Raw genomic sequence first — 21,764 nt, forward strand, 5'->3', positions numbered from 1 at the left:
GGAGAGAGAGAGAAGCATTAGCAGGGGAGGGAGAGAGAGAGAAGCATAAGGAGGGGGGGGAAGAGAGAGAAGCAGGGGAGGGAGAGAGAGAGAAGCAGGGGGAGGGAGGGAGGGAGAGAGAGAAGCATAAGCAGGGGGAGGGAGAGAGAGAGAGAGAGGCATAAGCAGGGGGAGGGAGAGAGAGAGAGAAGCATAAGGAGGGGGAGGGAGAGAGAGAGAGAAGCATAAGCAGGGGGAGGGAGAGAGAGAGAGAAGCATAAGCAGGGGGAGAGAGAGAGAGAGAGAAGCATAAGCAGGGGGAGGGAGAGAGAGAGAGAAGCATAAGCAGGGGGAGGGAGAGAGAGAGAAGCATAAGCAGGGGGAGGGAGAGAGAGAGAAGCATAAGGAGGGGGAGGGAGAGAGAGAGAAGCATAAGGAGGGGGAGGGAGAGAGAGAGAGAAGCATAAGCAGGGGGAGGGAGGGAGAGAGAGAAGCATAAGCAGGGAGAGAGAGAGAGAGAGAGAAGCATAAGGAGGGGGAAGGAGAGAGAGAGAGAAGCAGGGGGAAGGAGAGAGAGAGAGAAGCATAAGCAGGGGGAGAGAGAGAGAGAGAGAAGCTTAGGGGAGAGAGAGAGAGAGAAGCATAAGCAGGGGGAAGGAGAGAGAGAGAGAAGCAGGGGGAGAGAGAGAGAGAGAAGCATAAGCAGGGGGAGGGAGAGAGAGAGAGAAGCATAAGCAGGGGAGGGAGAGAGAGAGAGAGAAGCATAAGGAGGGGGAGGGAGAGAGAGAGAGAAGCAGGGGAGAGAGAGAGAGAGAGAAGCATAAGCAGGGGAGGGGAGAGAGAGAGAGAGAAGCATAAGCAGGGGGAGGGAGAGAGAGAGAAGCATAAGCAGGAGAGAGAGAGAGAGAAGCATAAGCAGGGGGAAGGAGAGAGAGAGAGAAGCAGGGGGAGAGAGAGAGAGAGAGAAGCATAAGCAGGGGGGGAGAGAGAGAGAGAAGCATAAGGGGAAGAGGGAGAGAGAAGCATAAGCAGGGGGAAGGAGAGAGAGAGAAGCAGGGGAGAGAGGAGAGAGAGAGAGAAGCATAAGCAGGGGGAGAGAGAGAGAGAGAGAAGCATAAGCAGGGGGAAGGAGAGAGAGAGAGAAGCAGGGGGAGAGAGAGAGAGAGAGAGAGAGAAGCATAAGCAGGGGGAGAGAGAGAGAGAGAGAAGCATAAGGAGGGGGGAGAGAGAGAGAAGCATAAGCAGGGGAGGGGAGAGAGAGAAGCATAAGCAGGGGGAAGGAGAGAGAGAGAGAAGCAGGGGGGAGAGAGAGGGAGAGAGAAGCATAAGCAGGGGGAGAGAGAGAGAGAGAGAAGCATAAGCAGGGGGAGGAGAGAGAGAGAGAAGCATAAGCAGGGGGAGGGAGAGAGAGAGAAGCATAAGCAGGGGGAAGGAGAGAGAGAGAGAATAAGGGGGAGAGAGAGAGAGAGAGAAGCATAAAGCAGGGGAGAGAGAGAGAGAGAAGCATAAGCAGGGGAGGGAGAGAGAGAGAAGCATAAGCAGGGGGAGGAGAGAGAGAGAAGCATAAGCAGGGGGAGGGAGAGAGAGAGAGAAGCATAAGCAGGGGGGAGAGAGAGAGAGAGAAGCATAAGGGGGGAGGAGAGAGAGAGAGAGAAGCATAAGGAGGGGAGAGAGAGAGCATAAGCAGGGGAGGGAGAGAGAGCATAAGCATAAGCAGGGGGAGAGAGAAAGAGAGAGAAGCATAAGCAGGGGGAGGGAGAGAGAGAGAGAAGCATAAGCAGGGGGAGGGAGAGAGAGAGAGAAGCATAAGCAGGGGGAGGAGAGAGAGAGAGAAGAGAAGCAGGGGGAGAGAGAGAGAGAGAAGCATAAGCAGGGGGGAGGGAGAGAGAGAGAGAAGCATAAGCAGGGGGGAGGGAGAGAAGCATAAGCAGGGGAGGGAGAGAGAGAGAGAAGCATAAGCAGGGGGAGGGAGAGAGAGAGAAGCATAAGCAGGGGGGGAGGAGAGAGAAGCATAAGCAGGGGAGAGAGAGAGAGAGATAAGCATAAGCAGGGGGAGGGAGAGAGAGAGAGAAGCATAAGCAGGGGGAGGGAGAGAGAGAGAGAAGCATAAGCAGGGGGGGGGGGGAGAGAGAGAGAGAAGCATAAGCAGGGGGGGGGAAGAGAGAGAGAGAAGCATAAGCAGGGGAGGGAGAGAGAGAGAGAGAAGCATAAGCAGGGGGAGGGAGAGAGAGCATAAGCAGGGGAGGGAGAGAGAGAGAAGCATAAGCAGGGGGAGGAGAGAGAGAGAGAAGCATAAGCAGGGGGAGGGAGAGAGAGAGAGAGAAGCATAAGCAGGGGGAGGGAGAGAGAGAGAGAAGCATAAGCAGGGGGGGAGAGAGAGAGAGAGAAGCATAAGCAGGGGGAAGGAGAGAGAGAGAAGCATAAGGAGGGGGAGGGAGAGAGAGAGAGAAGCATAAGCAGGGGGAAGAGAGAGAGAAGGGAGGGGGAGGGAGAGAGAGAGAGAAGCACAAGCAGGGGGGAGGGAGAGAGAGAGAGAAGCATAAGCAGGGGGAGGGAGAGAGAGAGAGAAGCATAAGCAGGGGGGGGGAGAGAGAGAGAAGCATAAGCAGGGGGAGGGAGAGAGAGAGAGAAGCATAAGCAGGGGGAGGGGAGAGAGAGAGAGAAGCATAAGCAGGGGAGGGAGAGAGAGAGAGAGAGAAGCATAAGCAGGGGGAGGGAGAGAGAGAGAGAAGCATAAGCAGGGGGGGAGGAGAGAGAGAGAAGCATAAGCAGGGGGAGGGAGAGAGAGAGAAGCATAAGCAGGGGAGGGAGAGAGAGAGAGAAGCATAAGCATGGGGAGGGAGGAGAGAGAGAAGCATAAGCAGGGGGAGAGGAGAGAGAGAGAGAAGCATAAGCAGGGGGAAGGAGAGAGAGAGAGAAGCAGGGGGAAGGAGAGAGAGAGAGAAGCATAAGCAGGGGGAGGGAGAGAGAGAGAAGCATAAGCAGGGGGGAGGAGAGAGAGAGAAGCATAAGCAGGGGGGGAGAGAGAGAGAGAGAAGCATAAGCAGGGGGAGGGAGAGAGAGAGAGAAGCAGGGGGAGGGAGGGAGAGAGAGAGAAGCATAAGCAGGGGGAGGAGAGAGAGAGAAGCAGGGGAGAGAGAGAGAAGCATAAGCAGGGGGAGGAGAGAGAGAGAAGCATAAGCAGGGGGGGGAGAGAGAGAGAGAAGCATAAGAGAGAGAGAAGCATAAGCAGGGGGGAGGAGAGAGAGAGAGAAGCATAAGCAGGGGGAAGGGAGAGAGAGAAGCAGGGGGAAGAGAGAGAGAGAGAAGCATAAGCAGGGGGAGGGAGAGAGAGAGAGAAGCATAAGCAGGGGGAAGGAGAGAGAGAGAGAAGCAGGGGGGGAGAGAGAGAGAGAAGCATAAGCAGGGGGAAGGAGAGAGAGAGAGAAGCATAAGCAGGGGGAAGGAGAGAGAGAGAGAAGCATAAGCAGGGGGAGAGAGAGAGAGAAGCATAAGCAGGGGGAAGGAGAGAGAGAGAGAAGCAGGGGGAGGAGAGAGAGAGAGAAGCAGGGGAGAGAGAGAGAGAGAGAGAAGCATAAGCAGGAGAGGAGAGAGAAGCATAAGCAGGGGGAAGGAGAGAGAGAGAAGCATAAGCAGGGGGAGAGAGAGAGAGAGAGAAGCAGGGGGAGAGAGAGAGCGAGAGAAGCAGAGGGAGAGAGAGAGAGAGAGAAGAGGGGAGAGAGAGAGAGAGAAGCAGGGGGGAGAGAGAGAGAGAGAAGCAGAGGGAGAGAGAGAGAGAGAAGCAGGGGGGAGAGAGAGAGAGAAGCAGGGGGGAGAGAGAGAGAGAAGCAGGGGGAGGGAGAGAGAGAGAGAAGCATAAGCAGGGGGAGGGAGAGAGAGAGAGAGAGAAGCAGGGGGAGGGAGAGAGAGAGAGAAGCATAAGCAGGGGGAAGGAGAGAGAGAGAGAAGCAGGGGGAAGGAGAGAGAGAGAGAAGCAGGGGGAGAGAGAGAGAGAGAGAAGCAGGGGAGAGAGAGAGAGAGAAGCAGGGGGAAGGAGAGAGAGAGAAGAAGCAGGGGGAAGGAGAGAGAGAGAGAGAAGCAGGGGGAAGGAGAGAGAGAGAGAGAAGCAGGGGGAAGGAGAGAGAGAGAAAGTCAATAGTGCTGTTCCAATATATATAAGACTTATTCAACACTTATCCAGATACACTGTATAAACCTGTTGCTGGCAGAACTTGATTGGATCTGAAATAGTTTGGTTGTTGATCTATGAGACACTTCAAACAGTTCTTCAGTGCACGTTTTATTTAACTTGTCCTCACCTTTGCTTATTCACATGGGCTGGTGCAATTACTAACGCAAACCAGAACCTGAAACTGTAGAGCAGAGGTGTCAAACTCAATTCTGGGAGAGACATGTGTCTCCTGGTTTGAGTTATTTCCTTCCCATGTGTTTCCTAGACAACAAGGTGAAGGGTGTTCCTGACTAATCAATGACCTTGATCAATCTAGTACAAGGGAGAAGTGAAAACCCTTGGGGACTGGAGTTTGACGCGAGCTGTAGTGGTACCAGTCAGGTGAAAGATGTCTGTTCAGTCATAGTATGGCACATGGACTTCAAATTAGGATGAAAACTTTTGTCTTTGCCATTGAAAACGAAGAAAACTCTTCAAAATGTTGTTAAAGTTCCAATATAGAGGGGGTTGTTACAAATTCCATGCCGGTGACTCTTATCAGCACCTCACAACCCATTCAGCCTAAGAGTCTCATAGAACAAACATTGACCAAACTGTACCCCAATAGGCATATAAGTGTTTTCCAGGGGCGCTGTGCAATGACGACCCTGGCAGTGACCCCAGAGCGGGTGTCTCGGGGAGTTGGGATATGGCGACCCTGGCAGTGACCCCACTCCCTGCGGGTGTCTCGGGGAGTTGGGATATGGCGACCCTGGCAGTGACCCCACTCCCTGCGGGTGTCTCAGGGGGAGTTGGGATATGGCGACCCTGGCCGTGACCCCACTCCCTGCGGGTGTCTCAGGGGGAGTTGGGATATGGCGACCCTGGCCGTGACCCCACTCCCTGCGGGTGTCTCAGGGGGAGTTGGGATATGGTGACCCTGGCCGTGACCCCACTCCCTGCGGGTGTCTCAGGGGGAGTTGGGATATGGTGACCCTGGCCGTGACCCCACTCCCTGCGGGTGTCTCAGGGGGAGTTGGGATATGGTGACCCTGGCCGTGACCCCACTCCCTGCGGGTGTCTCAGGGGGAGTTGGGATATGGTGACCCTGGCCGTGACCCCACTCCCTGCGGGTGTCTTAGGGGGAGTTGGGATATGGTGACCCTGGCCGTGACCCCACTCCCTGCGGGTGTCTCAGGGGGAGTTGGCATATGGTGACCCTGGCCCCTGAAGGGGGGCTGAGAAAAAAGGAGGAATAAAAAGAAATAGGAACGAGAAATAAAGAGAGAGATAAATAGAGTGATAGAGAAATGAGAGAGAGAGTGGCTCACTTCACTCCCCGTCCTCCAGTGACCCCACAACTGGAGCCTGGGTGTCTAGGTGTGCATACACCTGTGTGAACAGATGTGAGTTGATGTTGTTATGGTAATCAATGTGTGCTTTAATGTTACTGTTGGTTGTAGTTACTGTTGTGATATGTGATCCATGTTCGGGTAGCATATTTAGTCCCATTACGGTCCTATCCCAATGTTTTTGCTCTAGTTGTCTTGTATTGATATCCATTCATTCTCATGTTATGCTCATTGTGTACAGCCTATTCATCTCCTGTATTACAGAACCACATCCATTCCCTGTTTGTTGTGCACGTCCATGGCAATAAAGTGTCCTCGTGTCTAACTCTGTCAGGCTGCCTCATTCCCCTCTGACCAGGGGAGGTGCTAGTGAGTCACAGACCAGCCCGGACTGGATTGAGAGTTTCCTTCACAGATTATAGATGAAGGTAACATGTTTGTATTCTAAACTTGCACTGTGACTTTGTGTTTGTCCTACTGTATGTGTGTTCATAATGCAGACTTACTGTCCACAGTCAGACATCATGGACGGTGAGAAGGGATAAACTATTGGTTCTGGAATTGTTTGGTTGTTCTATGAGGCTCTTGCACACGTATTCTGAAGATAAAATGTTTAGACCAGCACCCGGGGGTGAAAGCACTGCTGCACTAAGATCTGTGCCATGGCTCAGCACCTGCACTAAGATCTGTGCCATGGCTCAGCACCTGCACTAAGATCTGTGCCATGGCTCAGCACCTGCACTAAGATCTGTGCCATGGCTCAGCACCTGCACTAAGATCTGTGCCATGGCTCAGCACCTGCACTAAGATCTGTGCCATGGCTCAGCACCTGCACTAAGATCTGTGCCATGGCTCAGCACCTGCACCCCCTTCCACCACACCCCTCTCTTCCATATATAACACATTTCAATGTTTCCTGTTTCACATATTCCTCCCGTAACCCATAAGGAGCTAAACCAATAGAAAAGCCCACAGAGCTCAGCTGAAATTCCAGGAGAGACCTAAAACCTGCACCCCAATAATTATTTCTAATTTCTTCCGAAGTGGGCACCTGTTCGCTTCACTTTGTGGATTTGAAAGGAAATGACCGGTAAACTCCCTCTGGCCAAAATGCTTTTAAATTTGTGTCATGACGTGACTAGTGACGTAACGCACTTCCGTGTTGCCTCCGTACTGCTGTACTGTTTGTTGCTACTTGACTAACTGCCAGAATTGTTCACTTTTGACTCTAAATAGCTAGTTGATCAAACTCAGTATTTAACAGGTTTTCCATGGTCTTAGTTTTGTCCTCACATTACTTTTAATTCAACTTTTTCTGGACGTAGATGTGCTGGCCCTCCTTTGAAGGCGTGCTTGCAAAATGTGCATACGAGAGAGAGAGAGAGAGAGAGAAAATCCAGAAAAGAGCTATTAAATTCTACAACCACCTAAAAGGAAGTGATTCCCAAACCTTCCATAACAAAGCCATCGCCTGCAGAGAGATGAACCTGGACAAGTCCCCTAAGCAAGCTGGTCCTGGGGTTCTGTTCACAAACATAAACACACCCCACAGAGTCCCAGGACAGCAACACAATTACACCCAACCAAATCATGAGAAAACAAAAAGATAATTACTTGACACATTAGAAAGGATTAACAAAAAAAAGAGCAAACTTGTAACAGTTCTCTTCTTCCTCTTCCTCTGAAGAAGAGGTGTAGCAGGGATCGGACCAAGACGCAGCATAGTTATAATTCATGGTTCTTTTAATAACAAAACTATACATGAAATAGACTCCAAAACAAGAAACATGGAAAAACCCGAAACAGTCCCGTGTGGTACAAACACTGACACAGGAGACAACCACCCACAAAACCCAACACAAAAAAGGCTACCTAAATACGGTTCCCAATCAGAGACAATGACTAACACCTGCCTCAGATTGAGAACCATATCAGACCAAACACAGAAATAGACAAACCAGACACACAACATAGAATGCCCACCCAGCTCACGTCCTGACCAACACTAAAACAAGGAAAACACACAAGAACGATGGTCAGGACGTGACAAAACTAGATTGCTATTTGGCCCTAAACAGAAAGTACACAGTGGCAGAATACCTGACCACTGTGACTGACCCAAACGTAAGGAAAGCTTTCACTATGTACAGACTCAGTGAGTATAGCCTTGCTATTGAGAAAGGCCGCCGTAGGCAGACATGGCTCTCAAGAGAAGACAGGCTATGTGCTCACTGCCCACAAAATGAGGTGTAAACTGAGCTGCACTTCCTAACCTCCTGCCCAATGTATGACCATATTTCACTCAGATTACACAGATACAGATGCACAAAGAATTCAAAAACAAACCCAATTTTTATAAACTCCCATATCTATTGGGTGAAATACCACAGTGTGCAATCACAGCAGCAACATTTGTGACCTGTTGCCGCAAGAAAAGGGCAACCAATGAAGAACAAACACAAATATAAATATTTATTTATGTTTATTTATTTTCCCTTTTGTATGTTAACTATTTGCACATAATATGACATTTGTAATGTCTTCATACTTTTGGAACTTTGTGAGTGTAGTGTTTACTTTTTATTGCTTATTTCACTTTTGTTTATTACCTAGTTCACTTGTTTCCCATGCAAATAAAGCCCTTAAATTGAAATTGTGAAAAAGAGAGACAGAGAGAAATACAATTGCTGTTTTAAATGTAAACAACTTTCACATTTGAAAATCAAATTTGCATTTTTACATGTGAAACACTTTTACATGTTGTCACTTGTTATCAACAAAACATAAGATCACATGAACAAAACATAAGATCACATGAACAAAACATAAGATCACATGAACAAAACATAAGATCACATGAACAAAACATAAGATCACATGAACAAAACATAAGATCACATGAACAAAACATAAGATCACATGAACAAAACATAAGATCACATGAACAAAACATAAGATCACATGAACAAAAAACATGAACAAAACATAAGATCACATGAACAAAACATAAGATCACATGAACAAAACATAAGATCACATGAACAAAACATAAGATCACATGAACAAAACATAAGATCACATGAACAAAACATAAGATCACATGAACAAAACATAAGATCACATGAACAAAACATAAGATCACATGAACAAAACATAAGATCACATGAACAAAACATAAGATCACATGAACAAAACATAAGATCACATGAACAAAACATAAGATCACATGTGAAATTCATGAACAGAACAGGTATCCACTCCAGCACGATGAGCCGAGATTTTGACGGAAATTCTGGCCATAAAGCTGGTTCTTGCTATATTTCACAACATCAAGCTCTGCACACTGCAGGGTCGAGGAAACATCGACAACTGGAAAGACAATAAGAGGAAGTCAGATGGGAACTAGAATAGCTGAACTATCTTCTACTATGACCCATTGTCATGCAGGGTGTATCTGTGTTGATCTCACCTTTGTTGTTATTAGTGTCAGGTGCCGTGGCAGCCTGGAATCTCAACTACTCTGGTTTAGACGTCTTACCAGGAGCAAAACAGCTGAAGCGTTAAAACAGTGGGAAAACAAGTTGCATTAGTAGAATATAGTGGGAAGAGCTATAAGAAACTCTAAACAACTAACGGACATGTGCAGTAGCTAAACTACAGTAGCTGCAGATATTATGTAACGTGGGAAAGTTAGACAGTAAACTGAATGAATTTGGGTACATTTCAGTCATCGAGCAGATACTTAAATCAGTGCATTCAGCTGTAAGGTAGCAAATAAATACAACTATCACAATCATTGCAAGTATGTGAATTACCACACTTGATGGTTGTCTTTCTTACTATACACTTGAGTTGGGATCAATTCCATTTCAATTCCAGTCAATTCAGGAAGTACAATGAAATTCCAACTCCAATCCTCTTCCAATGTTTTACAATGAGGAACATTTGAAATTGTAACTTGGTTTACTTTCTGAATTGACTGGAATTGAAATGGAATTGATCCCAACACAAGTGTATAGTAAGAAAGACAACCATCAAGTGTGGTAATTCACACCAACTCCTCAGTGTTATACTGTATGGGTGGGATAGTTTCAGGCTTCCTGTCCTTGGAGAATTGGTTCTAAGTTGTCAAACACATCTTCTAAGTTGTCAAACACATCTTCTCGACTGTTTGCTCTTCCTCTTCCTTTGTTCTTAATAACTGACTTGCCAGGTTAAACAATAATGTTCATCTAGTTGTATAAACACATGAGACCTGACAGAGCGCAGGAGAGTTGATAGCACATATAGAAGATGATAGTTAGTGACATGAACAAATACGATCTCTTTCAAACACACAACATTCATCTAGATGGCAGTAAGTTATATTATGAGCAGTTCTGCTCTCACCATACATTCTTTTGTGTAAAATGGATCCATGGAAGGTAAGAATAAAACTGGACACAAAATTGGTAAGAGGTGTCTTTGTTCTGAAAGACAAAGAGCTAAGTTTGCATTCAACTAGCGTGACCATGTAACCTACTGATAGTTCATAGCGTGACTGACAGCCTGTCTTGCATGCCACAGTCTTTATATATCTGAAGTATTCTTAGTTTCTACCTCCTTATCTTCCCTCTAACTTCGCTTCTTCTTCTACAGTATCTACTCTGGTATGCATTAGTCAGTGAGCCAAGCAGCCCATGGAAATATTCAATGGGGTATCTCTGTAAGAGCAACCTTGTGGGACTGCTTCATTTGAATCACCCTTCGTGGTTTGTTGGAAGAGCACTATGCCACCATGGGACGGGATCATTACAAGCACTCACTGTCACAAACAGATATTGGGGACGCACACAATTCTGTGTTTTAGCCGCTGTATTATAGGGATGTTATGGGAGGAGTAAAGAGGGGGGATACGTAGAATGTATGCACACATGACTGTAAGGCTTTGTGATAAAAGCGTCAGCTAAATGGCATATATTATTTATTATTATTATAAGGGGGTGATGTGAAGGGGGTGATGTGAAGGGGGTGATGTGAAGGGGGTGATGTGAAGGGGGGTGATGTGAAGGGGGTGATGTGAAGGGGGGTGATGTGAAGGGGGGTGATGTGAAGGGGGGTGATGCGAAACTATGTTGATGAAGATGATGATGAGATGCTTCTTGCATTTGCTATCAGGTTAACAGACATAAACTCCATGTAAGTATCATGTATAAAGAATCAGATGCAGACAGTTTCAAAGTAACGAAATTTTCTTAAATCCAACACGGGCAAACAAAGGTATAGAATGGCAGGCAGGCTCAGGGTCAGAGCAGGCAGAGGTTGGTAATTCAGAGTAGTGGGGCAAAGGTACAGGACGGCAGGCAGGCTCAGGTTCAGGGCAGGCAGAAATGTCAAAACCAGGAAAACTAGAAAACAAGAACTATAGACAAGACAGGAGCAAGGGGATAAACGCTGGTAGGTTTGATCATCAAAACGAACTGGCAACAGACAAACAGAGAACACAGGTATAAATACACAGGGGATAATGGGGAAGATGGGCGACACCTGGAGGGAGGTGGAGACAATCACAAAGACAGGTGAAACAGATCAGGGTGTGACAGAATCCCCCCCCCCTCCTACCTGGGTGCATACCTGGTTGACTGGGGTGCCGGTATTGTGGCCAAATACTCATAGTAGCCGCTGGCCGTGTTGAAGTCGGTCTGCCACTCATCCCCCTCCCGTATCCGCACCAGGTGGTAGGCATTCTGTATATCCAGCTTGGAAAACATGGTAGCCCCCTGGAGCAGCTCGAAGATCGAGGAGATTCATAACATAACGGTTCTTCACCCTTATGTCATTGAGTCCCCAGTATTCAATGCACAGGCGCAGGGTCTTGTCTTTCTTCTCCACAAAGATGAACCCTGTGCTGGCGGGAGAGGAAGAAGGACGGATGAATCTTGCCGCTAGCTAGTCTCCAATGTCGGTCTCCATAGCCTTGGTCTCCAGTCCCGACAGAGAATACAGACATCCCCGGGGCAGAGTAGTGCTTGGGAGAAGGTCTATCCCGCAGTCATATGGTCGGTGCGGCAGAAGCAAAGTAGCCGGGCCTTGTTGAACACCTCCTGAAGGTCCTGGTACTCTGTGGCAATGGCAGAGAGGTCCGGGCAACTTCTGTGCCCCCAGGAAGATGTCCCAGGGCAGGTTGTGCTGACCCCAGGAAGATGTCCCGGGGCAGGTTGTGCTGACCCCAGGAAGATGTCCCGGGGCAGGTTGTGCTGACCCCAGGAAGATGTCCCGGGGCAGGTTGTGCTGACCCCAGGAAGATGTCCCGGGGCAGGTTGTGCTGACCCCAGGAAGATGTCACGGGGCAGGTTGTGCTGACCCCAGGAAGTGGGCATTGCAGAACGGGCTCCAGCCCATGATGTTCACCTGACTTAGAATTCCTCACAATCAAATGCCGACCGCATTATCTACCGAGAGAATTCTCTTCAATCAAAATCACAGTCGTGTATATTCCCCCCAAGCAGACTTATCGACGGCCCTGAAAGAACTTAATTCGACTCTATGTAAACTGGAAACCACATATCCTGAGGCTGCATTTATTGTAGCTGAGGATTTTAACGAAGCTAATCTGAAAACAAGGCTCTCTCTCTCAGCATATCGATTGCGCAACCCGGGCTGGCAAAACCCTATATCATTGTTATTCTAACTTGCGCGACGCATATAAAGCCCTCCCCTGCCTTCCTTTCGGAAAAGCTGACCACGACTCCATTTTGTTGCTCCCAGCCTATAGACAGAAACTAAAACAGGAAGCACCCGCGCTCCGGTCTGTTCAATTCTGTTCCGACCAATCGGATTCCACTCCAATCTATAATCTATAATGTGTTCATCTCACCTCTTTTACCGTCAGAATCCGCTTGGGTGGCACCATAACCTGCGATCTGAACTGAAACACACAGTTTTAGATTGTCTTCCTAGAGCAGATGAATAAAATGACTCAATCAGGCTTTCAGAACATTGAGTTCTATTTGCAGAGAAAATAATGAATTGCAGAACTGGGATGGGTTGAAAAATCTAAGTTAATTGAAATTTAGAGCAATTTTTGTAGGTGAGTAGCCTAATGTTCCCCTGTATTGCTCTAGAACACGACCCATCCCTTCCTCTCTTCATCTAATAGAGCAACACATTTTCTAAGTATTTTCTTCTCATCAGTTCACTGTTCATCTGCCACCATAAAACTTGAACTTGCTTGGCATCCGGGTCATATTAAATAGCGCACACCATAGCAGAAATAGTTTTGCAACAGCAATCGTTTTGCAAAAAAAAGAGTTGTTATTCCCTACCCACTGTCCTCTTCTGTTTTCCTCTGTTTGGCTTGTGAAGGCCCAGGTGACACAGGTGACACAGGTGTAGTTAAACAGTCAGGAGGATTCACAGGCGTAATTGTCTCCTTGGCAGATTCAGGTAACTTCAGTAGCATGATGTCATGCCGGTCTGGATGAGCATGTGTATCAGTAACTTTAATTTTTACTGCAGGCTTGACTTGAACTGAGGCTGGATGTTCACCTAGTACTACATACACATGAGGATCCTGACAGTTACTTTCAGATTACTTTCCCCTTAAGGTCAGGCACCACAGGCAAAAATTGAGATTTTGCTGCCATCTGTCAATTTTCAGATTTGGGGATATTTTGAAACTATAACTTCCATACTTTCATAAAATGCACAAATAAATCGGCAATAATTTATATAAATACTTTATTTGTATTATTTAATCCCAACTCCGTCAACTACATCGACCATAAATGTTGTTATTGATAGCATGTTTCATGTAGAACTTCAACCTCTATTATTTTTTACTTTCCATGTTGAATCGTTTATCATTCAAAAGTTTGTTTTCCGGAGCATATCGTTAGATAGTCCATACATGGCTATATCCGTTGTATACGTGGTGCTTCGTGCGGAAAGATGAGTAATTTCCTGACATCCGATTGGTAACTGGCATTTAAAGGCCCTTTCCGGCAACCTAATTGGTTAAAATGCCTCACATGCCACACAGCCCTTTTTTGTTTGAAAATATCTCCCGCGAAGAAGAGAGACAAACGTAAAGAGAGACCAAATGAGAAAATCTCAAAGAATATGCCTACAGTATGTGAATAAAAATAGACAATATCAGTTAGCCAATAGGAGAAAAGCAGTGAATGAAAGAAAGGATGTGCCTGATCCGCAGATCGAGGCAGTGGCAGTACAGGGTAGAGGAGGAAAAACCGGTAGCCCGCAGCAGCGCGTTGAGACACAAATTAGTTGAGATGAAGATGACAACTAGCAGCGATCAACCAGACAGCAGCCAGCCAACAGTGGTTTTTATTCTACATCTCAAATAAACCAACTTGTACATGATTTGATTTGCCCTTGTCTAAACACTGGACTTAAAATCACCAAGTCCTACAGATTTCTTCCTTGGTTCTCAGCTCATATCAGAGACATGACAGGAGAATGACAGGTAAATAAAAAGGGAGAGTAGCACATTATTGTCAGGTGACTTCCTGTGTGTAAATAATCTGTATTTTCTTGCTCCAGAAAATGCATTCAAAACAAAACACAGTGATAGTAAAACATAACTTTACAAAGAGACTGTCACACAGGCCTACAGTGTCATTGCTTTACATAAAGTAAATACATGATGATATGCTAATATTTACATAGTGTAACATGCTGATATGCTAATATTTACATAGTGTAACACGCTGATATGCTAATATTTACATAGTGTAACATGCTGATATGCTAATATTTACATAGTGTAACATGCTGATATGCTAATATTTACATAGTGTAAGATGCTGATATGCTAATATTTACATAGTGTAACATGCTGATATGCTAATATTTACATAGTGTAACATGCTGATATGCTAATATTTACATAGTGTAACACGCTGATATGCTAATATTTACATAGTGTAACATGCTGATATGCTAATATTTACATAGTGTAACATGCTGATATGCTAATATTTACATAGTGTAACACGCTGATATGCTAATATTTACATAGTGTAACATGCTGATATGCTAATATTTACATAGTGTAACATGCTGATATGCTAATATTTACATAGTGTAACACGCTGATATGCTAATATTTACATAGTGTAACATGCTGATATGCTAATATTTACATAGTGTAACATGCTGATATGCTAATATTTACATAGTGTAACACGCTGATATGCTAATATTTACATAGTGTAACATGCTGATATGCTAATATTTACATAGTGTAACATGCTGATATGCTAATATTTACATAGTGTAACATGCTGATATGCTAATATTTACATAGTGTAACACGCTGATGTGCTAATATTTACATAGTGTAAGATGCTGATATGCTAATATTTACATAGTGTAACATGCTGATATGCTAATATTTACATAGTGTAACATGCTGATATGCTAATATTTACATAGTGTAACATGCTGATATGCTAATATTTACATAGTGTAACACGCTGATATGCTAATATTTACATAGTGTAACACGCTGATATGCTAATATTTACACAGCGTAACACGCTGATATGTTAATATTTACATAGTGTAACATGCTGATATGCTAATATTTACATAGTGTAACACGCTGATATGCTAATATTTACATAGTGTAAGATGCTGATATGCTAATATTTACATAGTGTAACACGCTGATAGAATGCTAATATTTACATAGTGTAACATGCTGATATGCTAATATTTACATAGTGTAACATGCTGATATGCTAATATTTACATAGTGTAAGATGCTGATATGCTAATATTTACATAGTGTAACATGCTGATATGCTAATATTTACATAGTGTAACACGCTGATATGCTAATATTTACATAGTGTAACATGCTGATATGCTAATATTTACATAGTGTAACATGCTGATATGCTAATATTTACATAGTGTAACACGCTGATATGCTAATATTTACATAGTGTAAGATGCTGATATGCTAATATTTACATAGTGTAACATGCTGATATGCTAATATTTACATAGTGTAACATGCTGATATTGTCACGCCTTGGTCATTGTATCTTGTGTTTTTGTTATATGTTTGGGTAGGCCAGGGTGTGACATGGGTTTATATGTTGTATTTCGTATTGGGGTTTGTATTTAATTGGGAGTGTGTATTATTAGGGGTGTGTCTAGTTAGGCTTGGCTGCCTGAGGCGATTCCTAATTGGAGTCAGCTGATTCTCGTTGTCTCGGATTGGGAACCGTATTTAGGCAGCCTGAGTGCGCGTTGTATTTCGTGGGTGATTGTACCTGTCTTAGTGTTAGTCACCAGATAGGCTGTACTTAGTTTCACTCGTTTGTTGTTTTTGTATTTTCAGTTATTTCATGTACCGCTTTATCTTCATTAAAAGTCATGAGTAACCTACACGCTGCATTTCGGTCTGACTCTCTTCAAACAACAGATGAACTTCGTTACAGATATGCTAATATTTACATAGTGTAACACGCTGATGTGCTAATATTTACATAGTGTAAGATGCTGATATGCTAATATTTACATAGTGTAACATGCTGATATGCTAATATTTACATAGTGTAACATGCTGATATTTAGTCCTGCAGTTATTTCTGGAATGTCGACAGACATAATATGTACTTTTCCCCCATACTGCAGTTGCAAAGATTCGGGAGAGGGCTACAGTCAATGGAGAGTACTGCAAATATAAATATACGCAAATATAGAGCCAGACATAGCAGTGTTGCTGAAGGAGGATGAGGATCCCATCATAGACATATTCATGTATCCTTCCATGACACTTGGCATAAGAGAGGATTCACTTCCAACTACAGGATAGGTGTGTTCATTGGTGCTGGTACCAGCGAGTCATAGAAAATGTTGAACATTCACCCTGTCACAAAACCCTTGGAGGCCATATATGTTTTAGTAGAGGTTGCACAGAAAATGGTACCTGTATATCATAAGATGTCAAATGTTAACGTCCTCAAAAGAATGTAGCACGGAGGGACCCAGAATGCAAATGAATGTCTGAACTCTGTAATATGGTCGCGATGCCCCAAAACTGTCTTCGTGGGCAAAAGCCGCATTGACGGAGCAGCCAGTATGGCAGTAGCCACGCTCAATGAGGGAGCCACTGCTCGAACAAATGTGATGAACAAATTGTGGCTTGACAGCACTTTGGTGACACTGGTGCGATCAGAGGGGAGCTGATGCTGCTTCAATGTAGTGTGCCAAGCGTAGGCGCAGGTCCCATGACATAGTCGAGAAAGTAAAGTGTCACCAGCAACAAGGGCCTTACATAGTGGGCAGGCATAGCTGATTAATGTCCTGCACATTTCAACAGCCATACAAAATCCTTGTATCTGACAAATTGAGCAAAGTGATATGAGAATTTGCCCAAAACTGCATATTTGACAACAGACCAGTATTCAAAGCATATGCTCTACTGCTTGAAACAAATGTATTAAACTATAGACATTCTGCCTTGAAGCAATGTGTTGAAAAACAGATTATCATAACATGCATATTAACGCATATTTACGGACTGTTTGACTCATTTGCATATTTTAATTTGAAAATAAATAAAACTTGTAATACAATAATATCTTGTATTTTTGTATACTTTCAACTGGTAAAGTTTCAGTCTAATGACAGAAAGAAAGAAAAAACTATTAGCCTGTGGTGCCTGGCCTTAAGACAGTAGAAGAAGACTAAAATGTATGTTGCCAATTGAACAACATCTATTGCCGGACATGTGTCACGGCAGATTTCCTCCTCTTCCTCTGAAGAGGTGAAACAAGGATCGGACCAACACGCAGCGTGGTAGGTGTCCATGGTTTTTAATAAGAAAACCTAAACACAGATACAAAATAATAACGTGAACTGGCAACGAAACAGTTCCGTGTGGCACAAACACTGACACAGGAAACAATCACCCACAAAATACCCAAAGAATATGGCTGCCTAAATATGGTTCCCAATCAGAGACAACGATAAACACCTGCCTCTGATTGAGAACCAATCCAGGCAACCATAGACTTACATAAACACCTAGAATGAACACAACCCCACTTCTACTCCATAGGCTGGGATCCGTACTACTCAGCTGTTGCAATAGCGCATCTTTCACTGGCTGTCCACTGCCTTCAAAAACAATGATTGATAGGCAGCTTAAACTTATTGCATTAAACCATCATTGGGTTCAAAAACACATTCCGCAAGGCGCAAAAAGCTAAATGAGAGAGCAGCAGCGTGATTCACATCAATAATAAGAGATATCCATATTGCCGTAGATTACACCACTGCTGTCATCTTTACCTCCAAGCGTTTATTCAAGTTGGATAATCTTTGGATGCCGACAGCAGTCGCCCCATTGGAAGACATAGATTGGACTGATGCCTACAAAAGCCCATTCCTGCTCTTTTCCCACCATCAATCAAACACATTTGGTGTGTCATCATAGTGGTCTCTGACTTGTAGTTAGACTTGCTCAGGTGGAACAAACTTAAATTTGCGCCTTTTTAAAATGATCTGTAATCTAGTTTTTCAAAAGTATCTGCAATCTGATTACAATATTTTTGTAATCAGTGTGCTATTTCTGGTCTGTGGATGAAAATAAAGTACAATTGAATAATTCAACATTTGTAACTTCCGTGAGACAAGGTAATTTAATGTACTTGGCAATTAGTGCCTTGTCTGGCCCCTTTCTATGCAAATTATCTTTGAGGAATAGAGTTGTGCAGAAGACTCCTAAGGACACTAAATCTTTTCGACAGGAGAGGTTTGCCATTATGTAGTAGAGAACCAAACATAAGACATTAAAATACTTCAATCATTCAATCAAATGTATTTATAAAGCCCTTTATACATCAGCCTAAAACCCCAGAGAGCAAACAATACAGATGTAGAAGCATGGTGGCTAGGAAGGAAGAAGTCTAGAGAGGCACAGGCTCTATGTTCTGAATCATAGTTTGCTTATATATCGAAACACTGATCTTCCTCTGTCTTTTTGACTACTAAACATAGAAACTCGCTATTTTCACATATGTTGATGTTGGGGTGGTGCTGGAGATTATGCATATGAAGTTCAACAATTCAGTTCAACAAAAAAGCTAAAGTGTGTAATGAGGGAAATACGTGTCTCTAATATGGTCATACATTTGGCAGGAGGTTAGGAAGTACAGCTCAGTTTCCACCTCATTTTGTGGGCAGTGAGCACATAGCCTGTCTTCTCTTGAGAGCCATGTCTGCCTACGGCGGCCTTTCTCAATTAGCAGGGCAATGCTCACTGAAACTGTACATAGTCAAGATTTCCTTATTTTGGGGTCAGTCACATTGGTCAGGTATTCTGCCACTGTGTACTCTCTGTTTAGGGCCAAATAGCATTCTAGTTTACTCTGTTTAAAAATATAAAAAAATCCAATGTAACAAGTAATTATCTTTTTGTTTTCTCATGATTTGGTTGGGTCTAATTGTGTTGCTGTCCTGGGGCTCTGTGGGGTGTGTTTGTGTTTGTGAACAGAGCCCCAGGACCAGCTTGCTTAGTGAACTCTTCTCCAGGTTCATCTCTCTGTAAGTGATGGCTTTGTCATGGAAGGTTTGGGAATCGCTTCCGTAGGCCAATACCATCCAATGATCAAAACCCAGAAAAGAGCTGTTCAATTCTACAACCTCCTAAAAGGAAGTGATTCCCAAACCTTCCATAACAAAGCCATCACCTACAGAGAGATGAACCTGGAGAGATGAAACCTCCCCTAAGCAAGCTTTTTTTTTTTTAATAGCAAACTAGAATGCTATTTGGCCCTAAAGAGAGATTACACAGTGGCAGAACACCAGACCAGAATACCTGTATACTGTGACTGACCCAAACTTAAATCTTTGACTATGTACAGACTTAGTGAGCATTGCTATTGAGAAAGGCCACCAAAGGCAGACATGGCTCTCAAGAGAAGCCAGGCTATGGAGACATGCTATGGAGACATGCTTTACTCACAGCTACAGATACATGTCACGGTGCTGTACTATAAGTCTGGCAGAACATGGCAATGTCCCAAATGGCACTCCCTGTATAGTACACTTTTTACCAGACACATATGGGACCAGGTCAAATGTAGTGCAGTAAATAAGAAATAGGGTGCCATTTTGGACTAATTTTTGTATCTCATAGAACAAACAACAAACCGCTTATTCCAGAACCAATCATTTTAATCGTCAACAGTAAAAGGTTTATTAGTGTTAAATGTATATTTAGTTCATTCGTTATTTTACTGAAGTAGTATCCTAGTTAATGTGTTGTTGGTGAATGACCAGAGACAGTGTGTTGTTGGTGAATGACCAGAGACAGTGTGTTGTTGTTGGTGAATGACCAGAGACAGTGTGTTGTTGGTGAATGACCAGAGACAGTGTGTTGTTGGTGAGTGTCCAGAGACAGTGTGTTGGTTAAGACAGAGATTCAATCCAAGGTGCATTGACAACAGTCACGTTGCACATGACTTTTAAAGGCCATTTATGTTTGAGACAACATTTGCAGCATTTACTGTGAATACAATATCTGCAAACATCTGTGAAATTGCTTTTAATGAAATGGCATATTGTGGATAGTGCAGTGTGATGTCAACAACACACCTTTGATTGAAGACCAGCCTTCGTGTGTCCAGGCAGACAGAGTTACAGTGGGATGTACTAAACTATACAGTAACACAATGGGATATTGTTAGTGGAATTCTAAATTCCTCTGTATTGTTTCCCAATCAGAATTAAATACTCTGTCAATGCATTCTATGGGACTGTAAAACCCATATTATTATTATAGGAATGGACAGAGCCCCAGTCTTAAACTCAGGTAACAGTGTTTATTTCAAGAGAGTACTGACCAAAAATACAAAGAACCTTACATTTTAAAGAGACAACATAAAATGACATCATCAGTTTCTCACACCCTCTCCGATCCACACAATAGCGCAGTGTCTTCAGGTCTGGAGATCTTCTTCTACTCCCCTCATAAAACAAACATTCCAATCTGTCTAAAAGACATCTTCTCCTCCACTAATGGAACATCAAAGAACATTCTTATCTGTCAGAAAATATATATGCCCTCCTTCTCCCTTTCCCACAAGGTACAGATAATTAATTTGTTTTACTTACATTTTCAGTAACAGCTTAACCAAGAACCCATACATTTCATACCATAACATAATAGTATTAAAATAACTGGTTCTAATCTAAATGTATGCATAATTAATCATTTCAACTATAATTTCCTCCAACAGATATACACTATCAACATCCTGGATTAACCCACGACAGTTATAACAAGACCAATGACACTGAGTAAATCTGAGATCTCTTTTATGGTTTATTAGGATACAATAATCAGCTTTTGATGTTAATCAAAAGAAAACGGTCAGTTTTCTTCTTTATTTTCCAATGACCTTCATTATCCAATCTTTGTACTTGCAGACATCCATGATGAGTGCTGCTGCAGAACATTCTTCACCGTTGTCCTCAGCGATGAAGACGCCATAGAGCTGGTTCATATACACCACACCTGCTCCAGAGTTACTTCTACAGGTTTCCACTCCGGCACGTTGTGCACAGAAGATTTCTTGATGGGACTTTGCCACGGAGGCGTCACATTTCATAACATCCAGCTCTGCACAATGTAGGACTTTGGTGTTGGCAGCATCAGGTGCTTCAGCAGCAGGGTCCTCAGCATCAGGTACCCCAGCGTCAGGTGCAGCAGGTGCAGTGGCAGCATAGCCTGCAATCTGAACTGTTTGGAACTCTTCTGGTTTAGATGTCTTCCCCCGAAGTTTGGCCAAAAGTTGTGTACAATCACCAAGAGGGATTGGATCAACCCCAGGACCTGGAATAGCTCCCGGAACAGGAGTTGGTAACTGCAGTAGCATGATGTCATGGGTTTTTCCTTTCTTATCTGTATGTATCATCTTCTGTTTGATTTCTACTTGAGGTTTCACAGGGCCGGGATGTCCACCTACTTCTGCATACATCTTCCATTCTGGTCCAGCAGGCCAACAGCGAGCGGCGGTTAGAAGCCACTTGTTGGTGATCAGAGAACTGCCGCAGACCTTTTCCAATCCGTTCGTTGGATTTTTAGCTGTCAAACGGACATGGTATCGCCTTTCAGTGGGACTGCACGTGTTTCCCCCGACCACTCTCTTCTGAATGTCGCCCAACGTGGTCTCGGGCAACATCAGGGAGAGTATCAGAACACCGCTCAGGATCTTCATGGTCTTCATGACTGCTGTACTTTCCAGAGGAAACATCTGTGT

General features: G+C 44.1%; 1 protein-coding gene across 1 annotated transcript; it reads right to left on the reverse strand.

Annotated features, from left to right (window-relative positions):
* Positions 1 to 20,304: 20,304 nt before the first annotated feature.
* Positions 20,305 to 21,760, reverse strand: LOC118380708 (kallikrein-8-like). Its single transcript, XM_035767689.2, has one exon. It carries the CDS (start codon positions 21,756 to 21,758, stop codon positions 20,889 to 20,891), a length of 870 nt encoding a protein of 289 aa, XP_035623582.2. The 5' UTR covers positions 21,759 to 21,760; the 3' UTR covers positions 20,305 to 20,888.
* Between the last annotated feature and the right edge of the window lie 4 nt (positions 21,761 to 21,764).

This window comes from Oncorhynchus keta, chromosome 10, assembly GCF_023373465.1.
Source record: "Oncorhynchus keta strain PuntledgeMale-10-30-2019 chromosome 10, Oket_V2, whole genome shotgun sequence".
NCBI lineage: Eukaryota > Metazoa > Chordata > Actinopteri > Salmoniformes > Salmonidae > Oncorhynchus > Oncorhynchus keta.

Excerpts from the sequence above, each read along its gene's own strand:
- LOC118380708 (XM_035767689.2), bottom strand. The coding sequence starts at position 21,758 with ATGTTTCCTCTGGAAAGTACAGCAGTCATGAAGACCATGAAGATCCTG.